Here is a 27,934-nt window from a genome sequence, read left to right on the forward strand (position 1 = left end):
CACAGAAAACAAAAATGACTTTTTTAAAAACACAAATGTAATTTGCAACAATGTAATGCAATTGCAACAATGCTCCTTCCATGTTCCTAAAAGCAACAATCTCCTCAGGGCACCTGGGTGGCTCAGTTGGTTAGGCATCCGACTGCAGCTCAGGTAGTATCTCACGGATAGTGGATTCAATCCCCCTACCTCGGGCTCTCCGCTATCAGCACAGAGCCTGCTTCTGATCCTCTGTCCCCCTCTCTCTCTTCCCCTCCCCCACTCTTGCACACACACATGCTCTCTCTCAAAAATAAATAAACATTAAAAAAAAAAGTAATAATTTTCTCAGGTATTTTGAATGTCAATTAAAATACCAACACAGTACTCTTCTACAAGAAGTGGAGAAAGCAATCTTTATCCAGTGACCTACCAGACATCTTTCTAAAAAAATTACTAAAGGAGAATAAACAAAATTAAACAGATTATATTACAAAACAAACAGAAACAGCACCTCAAGTTAAGTACGGCCACACCTTTTCTGCACAGCTCTTAAGAAAAGGGGTGTGTATGTGGGTATGTGTATGCATAAATACACATGCTAATGGTTACATAAGTGGAGAATGGAGCATGATGGATTTCTCATGTTAGAACAATTAAAAACATACGGGCCACAGCAAATTTGTATACTTTAAATTCATTCACAAGCAAATGTCAATGCAGTAATTAGTAAGATGCATACTGTAATCCTGTGAATAACATAGTGCACAATGCTGTCATCATTTTAAATGACTCAATCAAAATGATAATCCTAGTGATAAAATAGCTTCTGACAGTCTCAGTGAAAGTCAATGACTTTATTACCATTAAATCTTATTCCAGTTACTCATTTGTAAATTTTCTGATAGCTGGAACTTAAGGTTCCATCTTTAAGAGATGTGTCTGCGAGGTGCGTGCATGGCTCAGTCGGTTAAGCCTCCAACTCTTGGTTTCAGCTCAGCTCATGATTTCACAGTTCATGGGTTGAAGGCCCACATCAAGTTCTAGGCTAGCAGTGTGGAGCCTGCTTGGGATTCTCTCTCTTCCTCTCTCTCTGCCCCTCCCCTACTCATGCTCTCTCTCTCTCTCTCTCTCTCAAAATAAACTTATTAAAAAATAAAGACTTGTCTGCAATTCAACTAATACACTGAACAGAGAACCCTGTTACTTTAAAAACAAAAAAATGGCTCTAGAGTCATAAAAAGGACTCAAAACAAAACTCTTTTAACACATCAGTTTCATTACATATTTAATGGATGCAAAATGCCGATTAGGTGACTCAATATAAATATTTGAAAATATTCCTACAAAAAAAAAAAATCAAAGAAATGGATTCAGAAATTCAAAACAAAACAGTAGTATTTGGGCGGGGGGAATAAAGTTACCCTTTGAAAAAATGGGACATTAAGGACAATGTATTGTGAAATCTGTTTTTTGATCCAGGTGGCACATTAAAATAACAGAATTAAAGTAGTGACCTTCAGACATAATCAGAGGTACTCACTAATTTAGGCTCAAAGGTGTTTAAACAATTTTTTAAAGATGGATAAAAACACTCAAAAGAAAATCTTCCTTCTCTGACTACATATGGCTTAAGAATACAAACACATTATAAAACATCCAGCTATGACAGCGATAGGCATTAAACAGTTATGTCTTAACACCAATGAATTTCTCTAGAAGACCCAATTCAAAAAATTAAAGAGATTCCACAATACAAAGAAAAGCCAAAACATAATTTTAAATTTCAAGAAATGTGTAATATTATACACCAACTTTATAAACTTTCCCATATAATGAAACACATCACTCCATTACATACACTGAATACCATTTGGCTCTAGGAACAGAATTATTTCCTCACTGCTTGGTTCTTCTTACCTTTCTGCCTACCTCTATGTCTATTTTTCCTTCTTATTCCATTCCAGCTAAGCCCTACTATTAGTCACCACCAAAAACCTAACCCAACAAATACAAATCAACGCTTTTTTATTTGGCTTGGAATCCTGATATTCAATTTGGTATTTTATTTCCTCCAGGCAGAAGTCCAAGAACAAGCTTTAAGTATATTCCAAACCTGGAATCAAAGTTGTCTTCTGGTTTTTGCTAGCAAGTTCTATCAAACCAGGGACAAACATCCAATATTAACATCACCACTAAGGAATGGCACTATTAGTGGATGTTATGCCACACAATATCACTTCATATATATTTTTCTTCTTTCCCAACCCTCTTATTCCCTGTTCTTTTCTCCTGCCCTTCCTCCTCCTCCTTCTCACCCTGTATCTTAAGCTTCCTAAGACTAATCATAAAAAGTAAATAGTACTACACGTTATCTAAAAAGTTGCCATTCCCTTGACTAGACCATATAGATACAAAGAATGTATGTTCCCAAATGGGAACATAAGAAATTGATCTCAGAACTACTATAATTACTGTCTGTCTACATGTCAAGATTTCTATAAGGTAAAAATATCCTAAAATTAATGGCAAATGATTGATTGGTAAGAATCAAATTATACTACCTTGAGAAAGCTGCATCAAGTGAATATGCAAACTGCCAGGAATAACAGGTTCAGGAAGTTCTTGAAGGAAAAATCTAAGAAGACTAATAGCTGAGGGAACATCTGCTTCCTTAACCAAATCCACCTCTTCTCCGCTGTCGTATCTCTGTCGAAGCCACTCCACTGTCTCAGCATTTCCATTGACTTGAAAAAGTCCTTGCTGCTCCAGACCTCCTACATTAGTTCAAGGCAAAAATTAAATAAGATTCAACTTCAAGTACTTGGCCATATATATTCATTTTCCAATCAATTTAAAATATTCATACTTCTCAAAGCCCTTCTTGGCTCTCCGGTTGGGCCGAACACCTTCAAATAACACATCTAGAAACATACTATCTCTGTCCTAAGGGATAATCTATTTTATCCACCCCCGGCCCATTAAAAATATTACTATCACCACCCCACTAAAAAATGCTCTATGCTGGGCATTTCTAAGTGTATGACTTTAAATAAGAAATTAACATTTTTCCTTACTAAATTTTGGACTTTACTGGGGAAGGGGAGGGGAGGGGAGGGGAGGGGAGGGGAGGGGAGGGGAGGGGAGGGGAGGGGAGGGGAGGGGAAGGGAGGGGAGGGAGGGGAGGGGAGGGGAGGGGAGGGGAGGGGAGGGGAGGGGAGGGGAGGGGAGGGGAGGGGAAGGGAAGGGAAGGGAAGGGAAGGGAAGGGAAGGGAAGGGAAGGGAGGAAAGAAAGGAAGAGAAAGAAAGAAATCCAAGGTCAAAAGGTGTAAGTTGGGTTTATTAAAACAAAGGCTAGCCCTAAAGGTAAGGAAATGTATACCATGTTCCTCGATATAGTCCACAACGTGGCGGACTATGAACGGAACCTCATTGTCTGGATGTCCTCCCTGCTGCAGCTCATCAAGTGGAATTCCAAATATTTTGTTAGCAAGAACAGAGTTGCAGTTACTCAAGGAAGGGGAGGAGCTCTTCCTCATATCTTTTTTGCAGCCAGAAATCAAAGCTGTCTTTTCTGCCAAATGAAAGATTAAAAATAAATAAATAAATAAATAAATAAATAAATAAATAAAGACTAACAATCAACAGGTGACAATATGACTAAAATAATTACAGAAAAATGCTTTATACCAGAATGTGTTTTCATCATTACATATGTTCCAGCTTTCAGGCCCACAGAACATTCTACAAATAAAGTTCAATATAATCATCCAAACATTTTCTCCATTAAATATAGTTAGTTTTGAATACTGCCTTTAGTGTTCGTGTATTTATCAAATAATGGCAAATTTGTCATTAAACTTAGCAAAGGACATTAATGTCCCAAAGACAAATTAAGGAGCAAACATGGCTCCAACAGGGCCTTTACTGAGCAGGCTTATTGACACAGGTGAAAAACCAAACCCAATCATTTCTGGACTGTGCTACATGAACCCCGTCTAACCCCTTAATTTGTTAGCATCCAAAACAGGAGAGAATCACTTTTTATAAATTGATGGTTTAAAAATAACTTTTTATAAATGACAGGCTAGTAAGAACAAGATTAACCAGTTTTTATTTCTACATGACAGAGCAGCCATAATGTTTTTATAAATGAAGGAAAATTTTCAGTTCTAGACATCAACTTTCAAACGAGAATGTTCTTTCATCAAACTTGCTGTTTCATTAATTATTTCAAAGAAAAATTTCCACAGCCAGTCTAGTTCAGAAGAAATAAGTTATTTGTCTTAATTTTGTAGTAACTGTGATCAGTAAAGCAGTGAGAGAAAACAATGTTTCTAATAGATGAAGCATCAGAGAACAAGTAATCCCAAGAAAAATTGTTTTCTAAAATAAAACATTCATTACTTTATGTGGGCAGTAAGTATTTTCAAAAGAAAGAAAAACTTTTTTCAAAAGTTGATAATGAACAAAATGACACCAACTGTGTTTTTTTTTCATAACCCCAAAGAAACAATTCCTTTCTCACACAAGAGAGCAAAAAAATAAATAAAACTACTCAATATTCTAAAGTTTGCAAAAACAACTTCTATACACATTACATAATAGCTGTACCCAGTAGATCAAGAGAGTATCACAATGTGACTGGGACACAATCTATTCAACTTACAGAAACAATAGAGGTTAACTTAGGCGCCACAAAATGCCATAAATGTATACAACTTCAGACAAAGAAGATCCATTCTTCAACATATCTGGTGCCAGCTAATAACTACCAAACCTCAAGTTAATAACCAAATAGCAGCAACAGGAGATAAACCCCTAAATTTCTGTGTATTTATACAGCATGGGAATACCGTTTTGAAAACTTACCTTTGAGTACTTAAACACCTAAGTTTAAAAAATGGCTTCTGTACCAGCTACCCTCACTGAGCAAGCATTCTTTTGTCATTTATGGCTGTTTGAGATTATGGCAGAAGATCAGCCTGTAGTTCCTCATTGAAGAAACGCAGAACTCGATCAGTACTTCAGCAGTTAATCTAGAAGAAAAAAAAAATTCTTTTTATTTCCCAAACCAACTTTAACTGTGAGAAGTGACTAGAATAAACACTGAAGTCCTTTTAGGAGGATACCTACACTTAAAACCATTCTTCTGCCTGAAAATTTGCCTGTGACCTAGTTAGAGGCAAAAATTTTGCACAAGGTTTCAAATTATGATGGCTAACCTGGACAAGAATCTTTTTGCTAAAAACAAAAGAAAACTGCAAAGGAGAATCTTTAACAGTACAGATCTTCAGAGATTACACCATTCAAATAATCCATTTTCCTCAATGGATCTTGCATTTAAGCACATATACACACACCCCACCCACGTCCATTGTGACCCCTTATACTCAGAATAAAACACAGAAGCATTTTTAGCTCAAAGAACTGAAGACAAGATTCTAAGCTCAGAACAGCACTCATGTACTCTATTTTTTTTTTTTTTTTTTTTTTTTTTTTGTACACAGCAAATATTTTGTTAGCAAGAATGTAGTTGTCTGACCTTTCTGGTTTGGAGAGATAACAGCGTATGTTGGAAAAGAGCAGTTAACAGAACCAGAAAGGCTGACATTCAAAATATTAACTACACCATCCTATAGATGTGACCCTGAAAAACTTCCATGTCTCCATGTCTCTAATCTTAGATTTCCTTATGTAAAAGTAATACCTACATAGCTGTTAAGTTTAACTGAGATAATACATCAGGTAGCAGAGAGATAACCAGTTTTCTCTCTTCACATTAAATGTTAAAAAACCAGCAAACAGGCTGGAGAGAGGAAATCTGTTTGGCAATGCATTTAATATTTGGTCTCATTTATCAATTGTTTCATCACCCTCTGGGAATTCTAACAATCTATTTAAAAATTAGTAAGTTCAGCAGCAAACTACACTGCAGCACTCTGCTCAAAAGAGTCCAAGTCAGGGCCACCTGGCTGGCTCAGTCCGTGGAGCATGCAACTCTTAATTAATTTCAGGGTCATGAGTTTGATCCCCACATTGGGTGGGCACAGACCCTACTTAATAAATAAATAAAATTTTTAAAAAAGAGAGAGAGCACTCAGGTCAGCAGAACAGTATTATCATTCACTGTGATTTTCAAAAATGTCTTATTAGTAACATATACCTCCAAGAGGAACATTAAAAATGGAGGGGAAGGAAAACCACATTCCCACAACAAATCTTTAGTAGATGATTACTTCCCAAACATCCTGCAATGCCTGCTAAAACATGTAGCGTATTCATCTGAAAAACAACTTCAAAGTTAAGTTATAGAAGACCTTTTAGAGAGGTTAACTTCAGGGATAAAATGTTTAATAAACTCACATTAAAAGTCAGGTTTCAGGTTAATACCTTCAAGTCATAAAGAAAAACAGGACTTGCCTGAGGTACAATAAAACACTCATTGAAGAGTCTTGTCAGAAGCAAGTTCTATGTTATCACTAAGATGGGTACTCAGTGTTTCTGTGTCTTAATGAAACCAGGAACCAACACACTGCAAAAGCATTTGGAGTGGAGAGTAGCCCAAAATAACATTTCTCCAAACTGTGAAGTCGTTTTTGACATTATTTAATCCTGTTCCCCACCACTTCTCAGAGTTTAAATCCTGTAAATATTCCCTTCCTATCTGTAGAGGGTTCAACAGCATTCCCCAAAAATCTCATGTCTACCCAGAACCTCAGAATGTGAACTTATTTGGAAATAGGGTCTTTGCGTATGTAATTAGTTGAGGATCTCAAAATGAAATTACCCTGGATTTAGGGTGAGTCCTAAATCCAATGATTGGTGTCTTTATAAGCAGAAGACAGGACAGATAGACACACAGTGAGGGGAAGAAGGCTGTGTGAAGAAAAAGGAAGAAATTGGGAGTTCTGCGGTCACAAGACAAGAAACACCAGGAGTCATCAAAAGCTAGAAGAGACAATGGATAATTCCTCCCTAGAACCTTCAGAGGGCCTGCCTACACCCTCATTTTAGCCTTTTGGCCTCCAGATCTGGGAGAAAAAAAAAAATATGTTGTTTTAGAGTTACCCTGTTTATAGTAATTTGTCACGGAACCTCTAGAAAATTGATGTGCTATCTAAACTACAAATTCCAGGGGAGCCTGGGTGGCTCAGTCAGTTGTGGGTCTGACTTTGGCTCAGGTCATGGTCTCGCAGTTCAAGAGTTCGAGCCCCACATGTTGGGCTCTGTGCTGACAGCTCGGAGCCTGGAGCCTGCTTCAGATTCTGTGTCTCCCTCTCACTCTGCCCCTCCCCAGCCTGCACCCTGCACTCAGTCTCTTACTCTAAAATAAATAAACATTAAATTTTTTAATTTAAACTACAAATTCCAATTCTCAAAGAAAATAGCATCAGACACCATAGAAAAATGTCCCAAAGAGATCTGCTGAAATGTCTTAGCAGACAGAATCCATAAAATACAAAAGCATTTAATCAATAAAAGGCTTGACACAAGGGAATACAACGTGTAGACTTTCAAAATAACCAAAGATTTCCAGAAGTATAATTTTATTATAAATCAAATCAGCAAAAACATTTTAAGAATCTTTTTCGTTTTAAGATTTTTTTTTTTAAGTACAATATACTCCTGAATGTGGGACTGGAACTCAATCAAGAGTCACGTGCTCTATGGACTTAGCCAGCCAGCATACCTAAAACAGCAAAATCATTTTAAATACAAATGACAGTTGCCTAGAATAGTGATACTGACAACAAATAAGAAATCATTTTGATTTCTGTATCATGAGACACAGTTATAAAAATAACACAATACCAATTTTCAATAAAAGTGGGTGATAGGTACATTCAGGAACATGTACCTTCATAGAGCAGCTATCAGCTTGAGTTCTGCTACTCAAGCTATTTCTGCATTCCATTCAAGTCCATTTACATATACATATACATAATAGGAACAGACAGCAAAGAATCTCTTAAGTTTTAAATACCTAATAAAATTAGTAAGGAGGGGCTTTTAAAAAAGAACACCAGAGCTCCTGAGTGGCTCAGTCACTTAAGCATCCAACTTCGGCTCAAGTCATGATCTCACAGTTTGTCGGTTCAAGCCCCGCATCAAGCTCCGTGCTGACAGCCCAGAGCCTGAAGCCTGCTTCAGATTCTGTGTCTCCCTCTCTCTCTGCCGCTCCCCCACTCACACTCTGTCTCTGTCTCTCTCTCAAAAATAAATAAACGTTAAAAAATAAAATAAAATAAAAAAGGTAGAATACCAACATCAACACTACAGATATTGCAACAACGTGGATGGAACTACAATGTATTCTGCTAAGTGAAATAAGTCAGTCAGAGAAAAATAAATAAATGATTTCACACATATGCGGAATTTAAGAAACAAAACAGATGATGGGGTGTGCCTGGGTGGCTCAGTTAGTTAAGAGTCCAACTTGGGATCAGGTTCTGATCTCGTAGTTCCCAAGTTTGGGACCCACATCAGGCTCTGTTCTGTGCTGACAGCTCAGAGCCTGGAGCCTACTTCAGATTCTGTGTCTCCCTCTCTCTCTGCCTCTGCCCCACTCGCACTGTCTGTCTGTCTCTCTCTCTCTCAAAAATAATAAACATTAAAAAAAAATTTAAAAAAAGGAAACAAAACAGATGAACATAGGGGAAGGGAAGGAAAAATAAGATAAAAACAGAAGGAGGCAAACCTTAAGAGACTCTAAAATACAGAGAACAAACTGAGGGTTGCTGGAGGGGTGTTGGGTGGGGGGATAGGCTAAATGGGTCATGGGCATTAAGAATGCCACTTACTGGAATGAGCAGTGGGTGTTATATGTAAGTGATGAATCACTACATTCTACTCCTGAAAAAAAAAAATACTATGGACAAATAACAACAGAGAGTATTAACTGAGCTCTTATAATAACTCAGGAACTATTTTAAGGGCTTTAAATGTATTAATTCATTTATCCTTACAACAATCCTATGGATGCAGATACTTTCATTATATCCATTTCAGTGATGAGAAAACCAAGAAACACTGAGAACTTTCTGGGGTAATGTAAATGTTCTAAGTCATGACTATGGTAGTGGTAGTTACATGCTTAATACACATGTCAAACTTACTGAACTGGACATTTAAATGGGTGAATGCTATTGTATATAAAATGTTATCACATAAAATTATACTTCAATGAAAACAAAAAAATTAAAAAAGAAACCATACAAAGACATAACAGCACTTTAATAAGTTAATACCAAACTATTTTCATTATAGAGTGTGACATTTTTAAAATATACTTCTCCATACCAAAAAAAAAGAAAAATAAAATATCTCTTTTAGCCACATTTCAAGAACCTACCCTACTTAGCCCCAGGTATGCTATTCAGCACATTTAGAAATTACTAATTTTTCTGTATAGCATAAAAAAAATTAAAGCTCGACTGAAGACTAAGTCTTGTCAAAGCAAACAATTTTAAAAAACACTGTAATACTAATAATAAAGTTTTATCATTTTGCAAATAAGCAACCTGTGGTTAAAAGTGGCATCCACCAAGATAAACTGTCATTTTCATGTGGAAAAACTTCTACCTTCAAAATGAATAGAAAGGAACAAAAAACCCCACTTTTGCCCCAAATGGTTTTGACAAAACAGGATACAATTCACACAGAAAAATTTGAAAGAGCTACCTCAATAATTGCTAATGCCAAAAAGAAAAAAAAAAAAAAAATCCCCATCACTAGTTTACAAAGAGAAAAAAGCCAACAGGGAACTGGACCTCAATAAAGATAGTAAACTTGGGGAACAGAGATTTGAGTCTGTAGACAATTACAGAGTCTAAGTCAATGAACCAAATAAATGTACCCCTGCTCCATACATTCAGCTTTTCACATTAGCAAGCTCTAAACAGTTCACGAAGCAAAGGAAAAGGCACCTCTTTCATTCAAACTGAACAAAGATGGTACTATGAAGGTTCTCAATATGCTAAATCAGTGGTTCCTTCCTGGTCTGAAAACTAGCAAGGTATTAATATGCCTGAAATCTTTAACAGTACACCGAACAAACAGAAAGGCTGAAAAGCCTCATGTCTCAAAAGCACATAAAGCTATCAGTCGTATGTTCATAGATGCTATTTTGATCAGGAAAAACATCAAGTCAATTAAATCTATTACTAAATTCACTGACCATGCCATAAGTAATTTATTATAGTATAAAACAGAATTCAAGTGCTCGCTTCGGCAGCACATACACTAAAATTGGGATGATACAGAGAAGATTATTAGCATGGCCCCTGTGCAAGGATGACACGCAAATTCGTGAAGCGTTCCATATTTTTTTTCCAAAGTGGTTTTGCCAATTTGTAGTCTCACCATCTGCATGTAAGTGTTCCTCTGGTTCTACATCCTTGTCAGTAGCTGGTGGTATTGGTTTCATGGAACATTTTAGTGACCATGTAGCAATTGATCTTATGTATGAACAGTGGTTTATGTAACCCAATCACTATTATATATAGGTTATCATCTTTTACTATTTTAAATTAAACAACACTATGATGAACATAATTCTAGCCAAATCTTTGTACTTATCCTTATTTCCTCAAACCAAATTCCTGGAAATAAAATTGTTATATCAAAGATTAAAAAGAAAAAAAAGTAAAAAATAAAATAAAATAAAACAGAATTCAAGACTAGAAATTTTTTTTTAATTAGAGAGCTATAATACTGGGTGCCTGGGTGGCTCAGTTGGTTAAGCGTCTGACTCTGGATTTCGGCTCAGGTAATGATCTCACAGTTCATGACTTCAAGTCCCACAAGGGCCCTGCACTGGTAGTAAGGAGCCTGCTTCTGATTCTCTCTCTCTCTCTCTCTCTCTCTCTCTCTCTGCCCCTTCTCAGTTTTCTCTCTCAAAATAAATAAATAAACTTAAAAAAAAGAGAGAGAGAGAGAGAGAGCTGTAATACCCAAAAGTTTAGCAACTTCTTTACCCTAGAAAACAGAAAAAGGGGCACCTGGGTGGCTCAGTCAGTTAAGCATCCAACTCTTGATTTCAGCTCAGGTCACGATCTGTTTTCTGAGAAGGCGCCCCACCTCAGGCTCTGCACTAACAATGCACAGCCTACTTGGGATTCTCTTTCTCCCTCTCTCTCTGTTCCTCCCCCACCTTGTGCTGTCTCTCAAAATAAATAAATAAACTTAAAAAAAAAAAAAAGACAGAAAAAAAGAGCATGAAGTACTTCTTGTAACAATTTTTATTCCTATGCCTGAGGACTTGCTCATCTGAGTGCACTTTAACATACTACTTGAGGGTACAATCCTCCCTGGTGATTCTACAAAACTACAATGAACAATGGAATCAAGTCATTTTGTAAGACTACAGTTGCCAAATTGTGATACTAGATATAGCACATGTATTTCAAAGACTAAGACCCACTAAATGTAAACTATTTTTCCTTGAAACAGCTCATTATTCCTCTCTTATTTAGGCAAAAACTGCTTTAGAGATAAGCTATTGGTAAACATCCTGGATCATTTTGAGAAACTCTCAAAAGGGTTTCATGGCCAAAGTCAATTATTTTATCACCTCCAACCATGATTTCAAGCTATTCAAATCAAAGTAATAAAGCCAGAGGGAGATGAAATCCCCTGTGACAAAGTCCTCTCACCTATTGCCCTCACTAATCTCCTCAAAATTAAAATCTAACCCAAATCCCCCACAACATGCACAAAATTCCTCAATTGTCTTCAACTATCTGAAATCCTGGCCTCCAAATTTTTTAAATGTTTACTTATTTTTGAGAGAAAGAGAGGGAGAGAGAATATCCTAAGCAGGCTCCACACTGTCAACACAGAGCCCAATTCGGGGCTCGAACCCACAAAAAAGTGAGACTGTGACCTGAGCCAACATCAAGAGTCAGACGCTTAACCGAATGAACCATCCAGGTGCCCCCTGGACTCCAAATTTTTTGATCAGGAAAAAAATTATGGATCCACTCCTCATTTTTATATTGTATGCATATTACTAAAGTAGAGTAGTAAAAAATATACAAGTATGTTATATGCATAATCCTCATATAGAAAAATAACTTTTAAGATTAAAAAATATACAAAAACATAAATTTTACTACTACTGCCACACACACACACACACACACACACACACACAACTTTAATAGGTCATCTTGCCCATCCAAAGTGCAAGGATCTCATAACTCAACCAAAAATCAAACCGATTAAAAAATGGGCAGAAGACATGAATAGCCATTTTTCTAAAGAAGGCATATTGATGGCCAACAGACATGAAAAGATGTCAGGTAGCATCGCTCTAATCAGTGAAATGTAAATCAAAACCACAATGAGATATCATCTCACACTTGTCAAAATGGTAAGTTATCAAAAAGAAGTAACAAGTGTTGTCAAGTGTTTAGAGAAAAGGGAACCCTCTTGCACTGCTGGTAGGAAAGTAAAGTGGCACAATCAATATGGGAAACAGCACGGAGGTTCCTCAAAAAATTAAAAACAGAAATACCATACAATCCAGTAATCTCACTTATGAGAAAATGAAAACATTATTCCCAAAAAATACATGGACTCCAATGCTTACTGCAGCACTATACACAGTACCAAGATAAGGAAGCAACCTAACTGCACATTTATGAATGGATGGATAAAAAATATGCAGTATCTATAATGAAATATTACTCAGCCATGAAAAAGATGATATTGCCATTTGCAACAACACAGATGGACCTAGAAGATATTAAACTAAGTGATTTAAGTCAGAGAAAAAGACAAGTACCACACAATTCGCGGCAGCTGGGTGGCTCAGTCAGTTGAGCGTCTGACTTCAGCTCAGGCCATGATCTCACGTTTGTGAGTTCAGGCCCCGCCGCGTTGGGCTCTGTGCTGACAGTTCAGAACCTGGAGCCTGCTTCAGATTCTGTGTCTCCCTCTCTCTCTCTGCCCCTCCCCCATTCACACTCTTTCTTCCTCTCAAAAATAAACATTACAAAAAAAATCTTTTTTAAAGTACCACACAATTTCACTTGCATGTGGAATTTAAAAACAAGCAAACAAACAAAAGCCAGAAACAGGCTCATAAATACATAGAATAAACTAGTAGTTGCCAGAGGGTAGTAAGGTGGGGAGATAAGCAAAATCATTTAATGGAATTAAGAGGCACAAAATTCCAGTTATAAAGTCAGAGATGACAAGTACACAACAGGGAATACAATCAATAATAATGTAATAACTTTTTGGTGACCGAGGGTAACTATACTTACTGCTGCGAGCAGTTCATAATGTATATAAATGTCAAATCACTATATTGAACACCTGGAACTAATACAGGATTATATGTCAGCCATACTTACATTAAAAAAAAAAAAAAAAAAAAAAGCGCCAGTACCTCACTTCTGAGACCAAGTGACCTATAGCACTGTTTCTCTAACATCATCCCAGAGAGGGAGGGGCTTGCTCAATATACATAGTGCAAAGCCACAACCCCAATCCAGCATCCTTGAGAGCATGGTCTGGGCCTCTGTATGTTTAATAAACTCTTCCGGTGATTATAACGCATAGATTTAATAACCTCTGGCATACAAGTTAAACCCTACACTCCACTGCATAACCTACATACAAGTACTTCAACTACCAGTAAAATCTCCCTTCCTGCCACTCTTCCACCTCACTCTACTATCCAGCAATACTTAAATTTACTTGAAGTTCACAGTCCATACCTCTCAGGCTTTGCACATATCATTTTCTGTGCTTAGAGTCCTAACAATACCATAACCAACAACCACCTTGTTCACCAAACTTCTGTTCTTTGAGTCCAACTCCCATTTCCTCTCAAACCCTGCCTGATTTTCTGAAGCAGACAGTTCTCCTTTGCTCCTAGTGTACCCTTTTTAGCAACTGTCCCATAAAATTTAAAAGTATATCTCTTCAATAGAGAGGATGAGTGAAGGTAGGAAGCCTGTCATTTCATCTTTGTAACACTAAAGGCCTCACCCAAAGACTGACACAGAATGTAGTTTTTCAAATATATGTTGCATAAAGACATAAACAATACTGTCTATTCAAAATTAGCAAGAAGGAACATCTCCTTAAGTGATTAAAAACTAAGAAAACATCAAAAATGGCTGTCATATCTATTTTCCACAATAACAACAACCAAAGATAACCAAATCAAGAAGGGAAACCAACTATTACTTATGGAGTATCTAAAGCACTTTACAAGTTATTTCTCATACCTAGAATAATGCTATGAAGCAGACACTATTACCCTTTTACATATATAAAAGCTGAAAGCACTGTGAGCCTCAAGTCACTCAGCTACTAACTTCAAAATTTGTAAATGGTAATGCTAAAATACGCTGCTGGATCTAACTGCACTTTCTAATGAAACTTACTTAAGTCTTAACAAACCAGAACATTAAAATGAGCATTATTGGGGGTGCCTGGCTGGTTCAGTCAGTAGAGCATGTGACTCCTGATCTCGGGGTTGTAAGTTCGAGCCCCACACTGGGAGCAGAGATTACTTTAAAAATAAAATAAGATTAAAAACTAGGGGCACCTGGGTGGCTCAGTCAGTTAAGCGTCCCAACTCTTGATTTCCACTCAGGTCATGATCTCACAGTTTGTCAGTTCAAGCCCAGGGTCAGGCTCTGCAGTGACAGCACAAAGGCTACTTGGGACTCTCTGTCTCCTTTTCTTCCGTCCCTTCCCTGCTTGTGCATGAACACAGTCTCAAAAATAATTTATTTTATTTTTTTTAAATTTTTTTTTTCAACGTTTATTTATTTTTGGGACAGAGAGAGACAGAGCATGAACGGGGGAGGGGCAGAGAGAGAGGGAGACACAGAATCGGAAACAGGCTCCAGGCTCTGAGCCATCAGCCCAGAGCCTGACGCGGGGCTCAAACTCACGGACTGCGAGATCGTGACCTGGCTGAAGTCGGACGCTTAACCGACTGCGCCACCCCGGCGCCCCAAAAATAATTTATTTTAAATAAAAATAAAACAAGCACTATTAAAAAGGCAAAAGACTACTTTCACATTTACTTGGAAAGCCACCACAATTCTGATTCAAAAAACCAAGGAGACCACAAGGTACCTGGAGTTAGTCTCAAAGATTAGGTGAAAAAACTTCCCCAAAGGATAACCTCTTGAGCTATCTGTAAGTGAGAACTAGAGTTCTACGTTGTTCAACATCAATGCATGAGAAACAGCAAAGTGTGGTACAGGGATGTCTAATCCTGCTTATGAAAGTATGAGGAAAGGTGGCACTTGAAATGCTTGTCTGATTAAAAGGTAAGCCTGTAATGTACTAGAAGATGGCTCCCAATGGGTTCCCTTTTCCTACATGCACTCCAGTTTCCCTGGTCCACTAACGTAGCATGATTTTCCACTAAATCAAAGTGCCTAACAGTTAAATTAACTCTTCACACTAAGTATCAGCACAAAGAGTGGCCCTTTTTTTAAAACAGCACTACAATTTAAAAGGTGATCGGGCGCCTGGGTGGCTCAGTTGGATAAACGTCCAATGCTGGCTCAGGGCAAGAACTTACAGTTCACAAGTTTAAGCCCCAAGTCGGGTTCTGTGCTGACAGCTCAGAGCCAGGAGCCTGCTTCACATTGTGTCTCCCTCTCTCTCTGCCCCTCCCCCCCCAAATACATATTAAAAAATAAAAGGTGACACAAAATATCTGAGAAAGCATACACGCATAACAGCAACCACATATTCTAGCCAGTTAAATATGTGCACATAATCTCAATTTTGATAACTTTTGACTCAAGACTCCTCCCTTCTAGTAACCTTTAACCTCTTTTCTACTGAAAACATGCACACATAGCACCTACCAAACTAATGAGCAAGGTTTAAAGAAGACTAGCTTATCGTTTCTTATTGCACATTAACACAAAACTGTAACGCTTCATTTTTTTTCATGTACGGGGTATTATAGGCAATTCCACAACGTGTTTTAACAAAATGGGTCCCTTGAAATCAGAACATTTCTCTTTTTGCACAACCTTGTGTAAAAACTGCTCTGGCGGGGGGAATAAAACTACCACATGAACAAAAAAAACACTTAATAAACTTATTTTTTATGTGTCTTCCTCACTAGATTGTAAAATTTGAGAGCAAAAGATATGACTTCATCTTTGTTTTCCCAGTTGTAAACACCAAACAAAAGCAGAACTCCAATATCTGAACAGATGCTATCATTTCTGGTGTACTTTCCAGTTCACTATCCAAATGAATCCTCAAATTCAAAATCTTGAGAAAAGCAGACAGATCATCATTCCTTCTCTCAGAAGAAACAAACAAAAAATCTCAGAAAGCTGAAGAAACTGGTTCAAAGTCACTGAACTAATGACTAGAAACCTAAGACTGCTTTTTTGTGTGTGTTTATTTTTGAGAGAGCACAAGCAGGGGAGGGGCAGAGAGAGAGAGAGAGAGAGAGAGAGAGGGAGAGACAGACACACACACAGAATCCAAAGCAGGATCCAGGCTCTGAGCTGTCAGCACAGAGCCTGACATCAGGCTCAAACCCACGAGCTGTGACATCATGACCTGAGCCCAAGTCGGACACTTAATAAACGATTGAGTTAACCCAGGTGTCCCTTAAGAGTGCTACCTTTTAAGTGGATGCTTTCAGGAAACAATGACCACAATCATCACTGAAAATTTTGTTTAAAATTTCACCGAAATGTATGAAGACATACAGAAAGTAATTTACAAAAAACTTGAGTACTTTGTACATGCTTTTCATATAAAAATTCTCTCATCTTATCTGATTCCAAATTTGAGTTTCTTCTGGCGTCCCTAGTGGCTTTGTCAGTTGAGTGTCTGACTCTTGATTACAGCTCACATCATGATCCCAGAGTCATGGGATAGAGCCCCAAGTGGGCTCCATGCTGAACACGGAGCTTCCTTGGAATTCCCTCTCTCTCACTCTGCCCCTTCCCCACTCGAATATGTGCGCACGTGCTCTCTCTCTCTCTCTCTCTCTCTCTCAAATAAATTTAAAAATTAAAAAAAAGTAAATAAATAATAAATTTTGGTTTCTTTCCCTTTCCAAGTTTGTTTTTTTTTTTTTTAAAGATTTTACTTTTGGGGTGACTGGGTGGCTCAGTCAATTGAGCGTCTGACTTCTAGTTTCTGCTCGGGTCGTGATCTCACAATTAGTGAGTTCGAGCCCTGTGACAAGGCTCCAAGCTAAGGGCACAGAGCCTGCTTGAGATTATCTCTCTCCTCCCTCTCTCTGCCCCTCCCCTACTCACTTGCTCTCTCTCTCTCTCTCAAAAATAAATAAGCTTTAAAAAAATAAAAATAATAAATTATTTTTTTAAAGTCATCTCTACACCCAACATGGGGTTCAAAGTTTGAAGTCCCAAGATGAAGAGTCACATGCTCTACTGAGTCAGCCACGAGCCCCTGCCTTTCCAAATTTTAAATTCACTGTGACTAGTGGTTTTTTTCCAAATGCGGACCACAAAGTTCCTGTCCCACCAACCTCTATCCCCCACTTCCTCCCCCAACAATTAAGCAGCTACTATGTAAAACAACGAGTGGTTTTCACATTACTGGACACTGAACCAAAGAAAATGAAAACACTAATTCAAAAATATATGTGCACCCCTATGTTTAGTGCCACATTATTTACAACAGGACAGACCTGAAATAGGACAGATATGAAACAGGATCTGAACAGGATCCTGAACATATCTGAACAGATATGAAAACAACTCAAGTATCCCAGGAATGGATAAAGATGTGGTATAAACACACATACACACACACAATGGAGTATTGCTTAGACATTAAAAAAAAAAAATTTACTCAGCCATAAAAAAAAAAAAGAACATGATCTTGCCATTTGCCACAACATGGATGGACCCACAGGATATTATGCTAAAAGAAATAAGTCAGAGAAAGACAAATACCATATGACTTAACTTACATTCATATAGTTCTAGAATAAACAATAACAGACTCATAATTACAGAGAACTGGCGGCTGTAAGGGGCAACTCTGCCAGGGATGGGCAATATAGGCGAAGGGGATTAAGAGGTATAAACTTCTAGTTATAAAATAAGTCACAGAGATGAAAAATAAAGCACAGAAAATATATCAATGATATTGTAATAACACTGTGACAAATGGTGACCACACAAGGTGGTAAGCACTGAATAATGTATAGAATTGCTGAGTCACTGTGATATACACCTGAAATTAACATAACATTAAATATCAACTACAGCACTAAAAACAAATTTTTTTAGTTTTCAGTTTTTACTTTTTTCTCCAAATGTATGGAACAGCAGCTTGATAAACAAAAGCAAAAATAAATATTTTAAGAACAAGTAAAAAGCTCAACATTTTGTTTTTCTATTCCTAAAAAGGGCAATAATAAACTCAACAGACATCTCTCTGAAAATTGTTTAAAAATCAAAGACATAAGAATCATCATACATCATATACATTAGGAAAAGAAAACATACTAGAGCTAGCTAATAACCTGACAGAAAAAACTGAAGTATTTCCCTCTAGCATAATCCAGTAAATTTCATTAAGTTATCTAATCAACCCAGTGAATTTTCCTCAAGCTAAGACTTTTTATACATTCTGGTTCATCCACCTAAAATATTCTCCCCCCCTTCATCCTACTCATCTTCAGCTCTCACTCAACTCCCATTCTTGGAGGGGCTTTCTCCAACCCACTCATCTAATGATCTCTCCCTGTGAAATTGTCTCAAGACATATCATTCCTTGGCTCCAAAGCATTCATCACAAGTTTTATTATACACTCCTTTCTGTGTTTAATGTCTATTTCTTCCAAGAGAGTATAAGCTCCTTCAAGTCTGCCGGTAGGTTGTTTTTTTAAAAAAACAGCTTTTTTTAAGGTATAATTTACATACCATAGAATTCACTCTTTTCAAGTATACAATGATGTCTATCTAATAAATTTACCAAGTTATTCAACCATCACCAAGTGATTGCTTGTTAACTCTGGCATTTAGAAGATAAGTATCTGTGAAAGAATAAATCAATCTGATAATGAGTTACTCTTGTAATCCCATTACTACTAGTATGCATTCAATGTACCACATGATTTGGTGGTAAATTTACCTTTTTACATTCCATTTCAAATATCCTTCAGTCATGTCTTCTATAAGGCTCTCAAACTGAACCTACTCACCTATTAGCCTACTGTCTGACTTGGGGAACAGTGACTCATACAGGTCAAGTTTATGTGTACATACTACAATTCCTTTTCCCTGTCAACTAATACCTTCCTCTGCCCCTAGCCATTTTAATAAAACACTTAACAAAATAAAGGGAAGTTTAGGAGAAGTAATCTTACTCAGTGGGGAAGACAGCATTTATTTAATGGATATACTTTTGTAATATCAAAGTGATGGGAAAAAGTTCTTGGTACTGACATACAACTGGTTGAGTTCTAAATATATCTTACTAGACACGTAGCCAGAGGCAAGGGAAACAAAAGCAAAACTGAACTATTGGGACTTCAAGATATAAAGCTTCTGCACAGGGAAGAAAACAATCAACAAAACTAAAAGGCAGCCTATGGACTGGAAGAAGATATTTGCAAATGACATAGCTGATAAAGGGTTAATACCCAAAATCTATAAGAACTTATCAAAACTCAACACCCAAAAAACAAATAACGCAGTTAAGAAACATGAACAGACAAGAACAGACATTTTTCCAAAGAAGACATTCAGATTCAGATGGCTGATGGACACATGAAAAAATGCTCAACACCACTCACCATCAGGGAAATAGATAACAAAACTACAATGAGATACCACCTCAAACTTGTCAGAATGGCAAAAAGTAACACAGGAAACAAGAGATCTTGGCAAGGATGGGGAGAAAGGGGAACCCTCTTACACTGTTAATGGAAATGCAAACAGGTGCAGCCACCTTGATAAATGGTATGGAGGTTCCCCAAAAATTAAAAATAGAACTACCCTATGATCCAGCAATTACCCTACAAAGAATACAAAAAGACAGATTCAAGGGGAGCCTGGGTGGCTCAGCAGGTTAAGCATCTGACTTCACCTCAGGTCATGATGTCACAGTTCATGAGCTGGAGCCCCACATCAGGCTCTCTACTGTCAGTGCACAGCCCGCTTTGGATCCTTGGTCTCCTTCTCTCTCTGCCCCTCCCCTACTTGCTCACATGTGCTCTCTAAAATAAACATCAAAAATAAAATAGATCCAAAGGGGTACATGCACCTCAATGTTTACAGCAGCATTATCAACAATAGCTAAACTATGGCAAGAACCCTAATGTCCATCAACTGATGAATGGTAAAGAAGATGTGGCATACACATACGATGGAATACTACTCAGCCATCAAAAAGAATGAAATCTTGCCATTTGCAATGATGTTGATGGAGCTAGAGTGTATTATGCTAAGCAAAATAAATCAAAGAACGACAAATACCATGATTTCACTCATATATGGAATTTAAAGAAACAAAACAAATAAACTTATGGGAAGGGGAAAAAAGAGAGAGAACAAACAGGATTGATGGAGGTGGTTGGGGGATGGGCTAAATGGGGGATGGCTACTATGGAGAGCACTTCTTATGATGAGCACTGGTTGCTTTATGTAAGTGATGAATCACTAAATTCTACTCCAGAAACCAAAATCACACTATACATTAACTACCTAGAATTTAAATAAAAATTTGAAAATAAAAAATATAGTGATCTAACATATAAATGGAAATATTTTTCAGATATAATCAGTCCCTCCACTGTTTATCCATGTATAAAACAGAAATTTCCGGGGTGCCCAGGTGGCTCAGTCAGTCAAATGTCCGACTCTTGATTTCAGCTCAGGTCATGATCCCAGGGTTGTGGGACCGAACCGTGTTGGGTTCCACACTGAGCATGGAGCCTGCTTAAGATTTTCTCTCTCCTTCTGCCTCTTCCTGGAGCTGGCACACTCTCTCTCTCAAATTAAAAAATATATATATATATTTTTCAGGGCACCTGAGTGGATCAGTCAGTTAAGCATCTGGATTTTGGCTCAGGTCATGACCTCACCGTTCAGTGTCAGGCTCTGTGTTAACAGTGTGGAGCCTGCTTGGGATTCTCTCTCTCCCTCTGCCCCTCCCCTGCTCACGCTGTCTCAAAAGAAAAATAAATAAAAAATAAAAGTAAAAACAAATAAACAAAACAAAAAAATCCAAAAATGACCAGAGGATGTGAAGACATTTATCTAAAGAAGATATATAAATGAAAAGATGCTTAACATCTTTATTTCTTGAGAAAATAAAAATCAAAAACACAGCTCACAACACAAAACACAAAAACACAGCTCAAAAACACAGTGAAATATCAGCTCACTCCTATTAAGAGGGCAATTATCAAACAAACAAACAAATAAACAGGAAAGTAACAACTACTGGAGAGGATGTGGAGAAAACTTAACGGTTGTACATGGCTAACAGGAATGAAAAATTGTGCAGCAGCCCTGGAAAACAGTTTGTAGGTTTCTCCAAAAAGTTAAACATAGAATTACCACATAACCCAGCAAGTCCACTGCTAGGTACCTACCCAAAAGAATCAAAAGCAGGGACTCAAACAAACACTTGTACACCAATATTCAGAGTAGCATTATTCACAAAAGTTAATACAAGTATTAAAAAAGAGACAACAGGGGGTGCCTGGCTAGCTCAGTCAGTAGAACATAGGACTCTTGATCTTGAGATCGTGAGTTCAAGCCTCACATTGGGCATGGAGCCTACGTAAAAAAAAAAAAAAAAAAAAAAAAAAAAAAAAAGATAACAGGTCCAAAACTGAGTCACCTGGGCTAAGCCTACATCACCAAACCAAGAGATAGTATCTACCTACCCACCTAACTGCTTCCCCAAGAATGTAATCTTAACTAGTCGGTCTGGAATTTCCTGGTCAGCGCTAGTGAGGTAATGTGCCTGATAGACTCAGGCTGCCTACCAAAGTATGGTAAACTGCCTGAAACAACCCACTCTTTGCTAGAACTTCCCTGTCCTGCCTCCTTTGGCTTTAAAAGCCTTCCATTTTGCACAGCTCCTCAGAGCTCCTTTCAGTCTGCTAGATGGGATGCTGCCTGATTCATGAATAGTTGAATAAAACCCATAAGACTGTTAAAATTTACTCAATTGAATTTTGGTTTTTTTTAACAGGTAGAAACAATCCAAATGTCCATCGACAGATAAATAAAATGTTCTATACACATACAATGGAATTTAGCCGTAAAAAGGAAGTAAATTCTGATACAAGCTATAACATAGATGAAACTTGAAAACATGCTACATAAAATAAGCAAAACACAAAAGGACAAATGCTATGTGATTTCACCTATATGAGCTACCTAGAACAGGCAAACTTACAGAAACAGAATATAGAATAAAGGTTACCAAGGGCTGGGCAGGGGAGAAAATGGGGAATTACTGTCTACAGAGTTGCTATCGGGGATAATAAAAAAAAGTTCTCAAAATACACAGCGGTAATGGTGGCACAACATTGTAAATATACTTAATGCCATAAGTTGTACACTTAAAAAATGGTTAAAATCATAAATTGTGATGTATATTTACAATTTTTCCCCCAAGTATAGCTACAGTAATTTATACTATTATATTCCCCAATATTAAAGTTAGTGTAAAATGAAGAGGAAGCCATGCAGATGGAGGTTATCCATAAGTGATAATAAAAGAAGCTGTCATTGTACTGGTGAGGGAAAATTGACAAGTCATAATGTATTCATTTCAGTCATTTTGTCCTAAAAACAATCACATTCTAATAAAAAACACACTGTAAAATTTACTTAGTGAAGAATTTTGTGACACTGTGGTATGCCTTTCTACACCTAAGGATTTAAGCACACTGTGTCAAAAATCCCTACCTGGTGACACAACTGGAGAAAATACTGCCCTAATTTTAAAGGCAGCATAGATTAATAAAGAAGGGGCTCGTAATGGACATACAAATAGTGACCATTCAATTTCATCAACAAGTAATTAATAAATGCACAGTACCTGTGAGAAACCCAGGCCAACAAGTACCGCTACTATACTTGCAAAAAGCAAAATTGAAGACCTAGCCTTACATTAACCCAGAAAGTCATTAATTCAAACTACCATTTAATGTCTGCCTTTAAAGGTAAGTGCATTTCAGTCATTTAATGTCCACAGTGTACATTATTGTGGATCGGGTTATCATTTTTAGATTATCAGCTCCTTGAAAGGAAGGTAAACGCCCAACTTGAGGTACTACTCTCAATGATTAGAAGGCACAATGCGGAACCTAATGAAATTCTGCAACGACCGTTCTAAAAGTCAGTTTGATTTTTAATTGATTACAAATAAAAGTTTACTAATTTCTCAAGTGTGCCAATAGATTCAATTTCCTATATAACCTTATCTCGGAAACCAGTCGCCCCATATGAAACTTAACGCTGTACCCCCTCTGGTCTGCATATTCAGAGTGCATTCTAGACAAGTCCCCAGTGTACCAACAGCCCAATTTTGACTATATTCTCTGAGCGATTTAAGGAAGTCAGCAACCACTCATCTCACGTGATCTTAAAAGGGGGGGGGGTAGTTTAGCCCAGATTAAACCACACTTTTTTTTTCTTTGCATTGACTTCACAGAACAGCATCAAGGAAGTGGCAGGGAAGTGGCGCAGTCTGGTGCACAGGGGAGGCTAGCAAACGCGTAGGTTGCTGTGCCTTGGAGTTTGGGGGAGCTAGGAGGTAGGAAGGCACACCCGCTCACGCGCATTGCAGCGACTGAAAAATCGAAGACTGCCACACCCCCCCACCCCCCCGCAAGCAGCCCGGGCAAGGCTTCATCTCTTCAAGCTCGAGCAGAAAGGGGGCCCGCTCTACGTACTAGCCCATCTTCAGGGCACCTCTCCCAGCCTGGGCACCCCAACAAGCAACGCCCTTGAGCACCGCGCGGGTGGTACTATGCGCTGGGGGGCGCAGAGGGGGGAGGGCCGCGGCCCTGGGCGACCCGCGCATGCGCAGATAATGGTACCCGTCCGTTCACCTACCGTTGGAACCGCGACGCCCCGTCCCCCGGCCGCGGCCGCTTCTCCAGGACCTGCGGCGACGGCAATAGAGCGAGAACTGAGTCCCCGGGTGGCTCCGCGGCCGGCGAGCCTCCTCCTGTGGCGGCCGCTGGCGGGACGCTGAAGCGACGGCTGCGGCGCGGGGCCAGCCCGGTAAGCGACCCCCGGATGCCCCCGGCGGTGGCGGCGGCGAAGACGTGGAAGAGGGGGCAGGAGCGGTGACTGAAGCAGTGGCTGAGGCGCAGACCCTCCCTAACGGCGAGCGGGAGGAGAGCGGAGGGCGGAGGGCGGGCGGGGGACGGACCGGACGTGACGTGCGTGGGAGGGGGCGGGGCGGGCCCGCTTACAGAGGCCGGGCGAGCGCGCCTCGATTGGGGGTTCCCCAAAGCTTCTGGCCACAGCCTGGGAGTCTGCGTGCTCTGGAGTTAACCTCCTCCCGCCCCAAACTTGGGCCCCTGAGTTAGGGTGCGAGAAGCCGGGCGCGGGCCTGAGGGAGGTATTTGGGGTCCTCAGTTTGGGGAGGTTGGAAAGAAGATAGAAGAAAAAACTGGAAGACCGACGTTTCTCCTGGTCTCTGCAGAGGGGGGCCATGCCTTCCTGCAGAAGACTAGAAAAACCCAGGTGCCCTTATCCAGGTGAGGAGCACGGAGACCTTAACAGAAAACCGCCAAGCAGGCCGAAGCAGTGACTCAACGTTCCCATTCCCAGCTTTGGAGGTCAGATCCGGAACCCTGCCCGCCCGCCACCCTTCCTCTTCACTTAAGGACATGCCCCAGACTCCAGAGAGAACATATATGCCTCTGGTGCTGAAACCATCGGGGAATATGAAAGTTAATAGGCTACATGTTCACAGAGAGTTTGCTACACTAAACCAGTTTCAAAGGCAGAGCTGCAAGGAGGCATAAAGAATGAGGCGCCCTCTGAGTCTAGGGAGTCGGTACTTCTCGCATAGCCACCCAGACCGACCCTGCAGCTCCCACGAGCTCACAAAGGTGTGAATATTCAGCCAATCTCTTCTTTGCTTTAGTGTGTTAAATAAAGGCTTTGGCATCTTCCATTGAGTAAAACGCAATTTTCTGCTTTTGTACCCCTGGATGGCCGGTAAAGCCACACCTGCAAAAAGAAGTCTGGTTTTCTGTAAAAATACAAATGACCACAATTCGGTTGTCTCCTGCTTGCCTGAGGTGCAAGTTAGTAACCCAGAAAATGTAAACAAGAAGCCTCATAGAACTTGCAACAAATTTTTTTTTAAAAAAGAAAAAAAAGTCACCGTGTGAGACGATCTGTAAATGTGTTACAGAGGCCAGAGTAGCTCCCAGATTTCATCAGTGAAATAAGTCATCTGTACCTTCAGTGTCACATGCCTAGTTGATGCTGTCATAAAGGAAGGGTGGGGTCCATAAAGAATCTAGAACCAGCAGAATCTGAATAAGAATGTATTGTGGGCTTCCACTCTGTCCAGGAGAGAGGCTACTGATTCTAATGACCAGGATCAATACCTATTATCAGGACAGGTAAAAATTTAATTCAAATTCAATCCCTCACTCAGTAAATACCCACTGAATGCTTACTGTGTTCTAGTCTTTCAATACTTACAGCAAATAAGATCTCTGCCTTTATTGAGTTTATATACTAGCAAAGTTAAATTCTGGATATCCCTTAAGAACATGCAAAGACCCATACTCTGAATTAGTCTTCCCATCACTTAAGGGGTCTTAAGTAAATAAACCCGCTGAGAAACAATTGTCCAAGACAATGGACATGACTGGTACTAGTTAAACTAGTTGTATATACTCTTTCTCAATTGATAAATTCACCTGAGGGTTATAAATCAGCTTCTGTTCACTGGGTTGAGTTATAAAGTTGTTTTATCCGAATTAATTTCTCAGAGCCTAATTAGGCTTAAATGAAGTGAAATGTAAGTTTCTGAATCTTGCCAAACTGAGGACCAGATAGGCCCCAGTTCCACAGCAGCCCAATCAAGATGCAGCCTATGCATTCATGGGGTACCTGGGTAGCTCAGTCAGTTAAGCGGCCAGCATGGGCTCAGGTCATGATCTTGCAGTCCTCAGATTTGAGCCCTGCATCAGGCTCTGTGCTGACAGCTCAGAGCCTGGAGCCTGCTTCAGGTTCTCTGTCCGCCCTCCATCTCTCTCAAAAATAAACAAACATTTAAAAAAAAAAAAAAGATGCAGCCTATGCATTCAGCCTTGCATCTTTCTTTGAACATCTTAAATGGAAGCTTTACTTGTGGTTACATCCTTGAAGAACAGGGGCAACATGATTGCTTCTAAAGCTTAATCATAAGCAAGTAAAATAGAGTAAATTATTAGAGTAAAAACCTTCTTGTACCTGTCCTGCCTATGCAACACAGGCTCTTGTTGACATAACTGACTATAATAGGGACATTACTCTCCAGTATGAAACCCAAGACTGTAGGCTCCCAGAGGACAGAGATTGCCTTGCACCCACTCCCAAAGTATGGGCTCCCAAAAACACGAATTAATTTGATGACCATTTTCCCCTGTAAAACTCAAAAACATGTCTTTGGAAGATATCTTTTCCAGATCCTACTTTATAACATGTAACCAGTGTTATATGTGACCAGTATGAATCTATGCAAGATTCAGGAGTATCATTTTAAAAAAACCAAAACAAGGGGTGCCTGGGTGACTCAGTTGGTTAAGCATCGACTTTGGCAGAGGTCCTGATCTCACAGTTTGTGAGTTCGAGCCCCAAGTTGGGCTCTGTGCTGACAGCTCAGAGCCTGGAGCCTGCTTCAGATTCTGTGTCTCCCTTTCTCTCTGCCCTTCCCCTGCTCACACTCTGTCTCTCTCTGTCAAAAATAAATAAACATAAACACACACACACACACACACACACAAAAAAAACAAGGGGCACCTGACTGGCTCAGCCAGTTAAGCATCTGACTTGGGCTCAGGTCATGATCTCGTGGTTTGTGGGTTCAAGCCCCGGGTTGGGCTCTGTGCTGACAGCTTGGAGCCTGGAGCCTGCTTCAGATTCTGTGTCTCCTTCTCTCTCTGCCCCTTCCCCGCTCACAGTGTCTTTCTCAAAAATACACATTAAAAATTTTTTTAAACAAAAATTTAAGAAATGAAACAAAACCCCTTTATTTTCATCTTTCACCATCCCTTTAAACCTGGGCAGTGGAAGTACATTTATTATACACTTGGTTCAGGCGGGTTCCTTGGGTTCCATGGTCCCTCTTAGGAATAGAAAATTCCTAGGGTGTTTGAGGGGTTCCTGCCTAGCTCAATCTATAGACTATATGACTCTTGATCTTGGGATCGTGATTTTAAGTGCCATGTGGGAATAGAGCTTACTTTAAAAAAAAAAAAAAAAAAGTCCTAAGGTATTTGAGTCACAAAAAATGACACTTTTTCCTTTTTTCCAGCTGGGGATTTCTCTCTCAATGTTTGCCCAAGAGAGGCATCATGCCTGGTCTTTCTTGTATTACCTCAGCTTACCAACCAGAGGCAAAGGGAGGCGGAGAGAGGAAAAGTAAGGGGAGTGGGAAAGTTCTTAACTTTTACTTCCATGTGATGATTTAACACTTGGGCATAGTAGATGTTTAAAGCCACCTTTTTTTTCCTGGTGGATACTTGTACGGTTACTTTAGAAACCACCCATATCCCCATCCTCTGGTGGTTATCCACCCAGCAAAAGCACTCTGTTCTGACAGTTCTTTTACTTCCTCTTTCAGGCCCTAGCATTCTGGAGGCCCACTTCCAATTTCTTGTCTGTTGAAACTTATTATGCTCTGTAAGAACTCTGATAGGATCTAAGACGGCTCTCACACTGGCCCATTTGCAAGTGGTCCCAGGGCCACCCCATATAGT

General features: G+C 39.2%; 1 protein-coding gene and 1 non-coding gene across 2 annotated transcripts in view; one reads left to right on the forward strand and one right to left on the reverse strand.

Annotated features, from left to right (window-relative positions):
* Positions 1-24,144, reverse strand: part of FAM13B (family with sequence similarity 13 member B) — a 91,470-nt gene extending 67,326 nt beyond the window's left edge. The window contains 4 exon segments of the mRNA XM_036064280.1: positions 2,544-2,756; positions 3,362-3,553; positions 4,852-5,018; positions 24,057-24,144. Coding sequence (XP_035920173.1) covers positions 2,544-2,756; positions 3,362-3,518 — 370 coding nt within the window. The 5' untranslated portion in view covers positions 3,519-3,553; positions 4,852-5,018; positions 24,057-24,144.
* LOC115526184 lies at positions 10,201-10,310 on the forward strand. Its single transcript, XR_003972569.1, has one exon. It is a non-coding gene; the product is annotated as a U6 spliceosomal RNA (small nuclear RNA).
* Positions 24,145-27,934: the final 3,790 nt, after the last annotated feature.

Source organism: Lynx canadensis, chromosome A1 (assembly GCF_007474595.2).
Source record: "Lynx canadensis isolate LIC74 chromosome A1, mLynCan4.pri.v2, whole genome shotgun sequence".
Classification (NCBI taxonomy): domain Eukaryota; kingdom Metazoa; phylum Chordata; class Mammalia; order Carnivora; family Felidae; genus Lynx; species Lynx canadensis.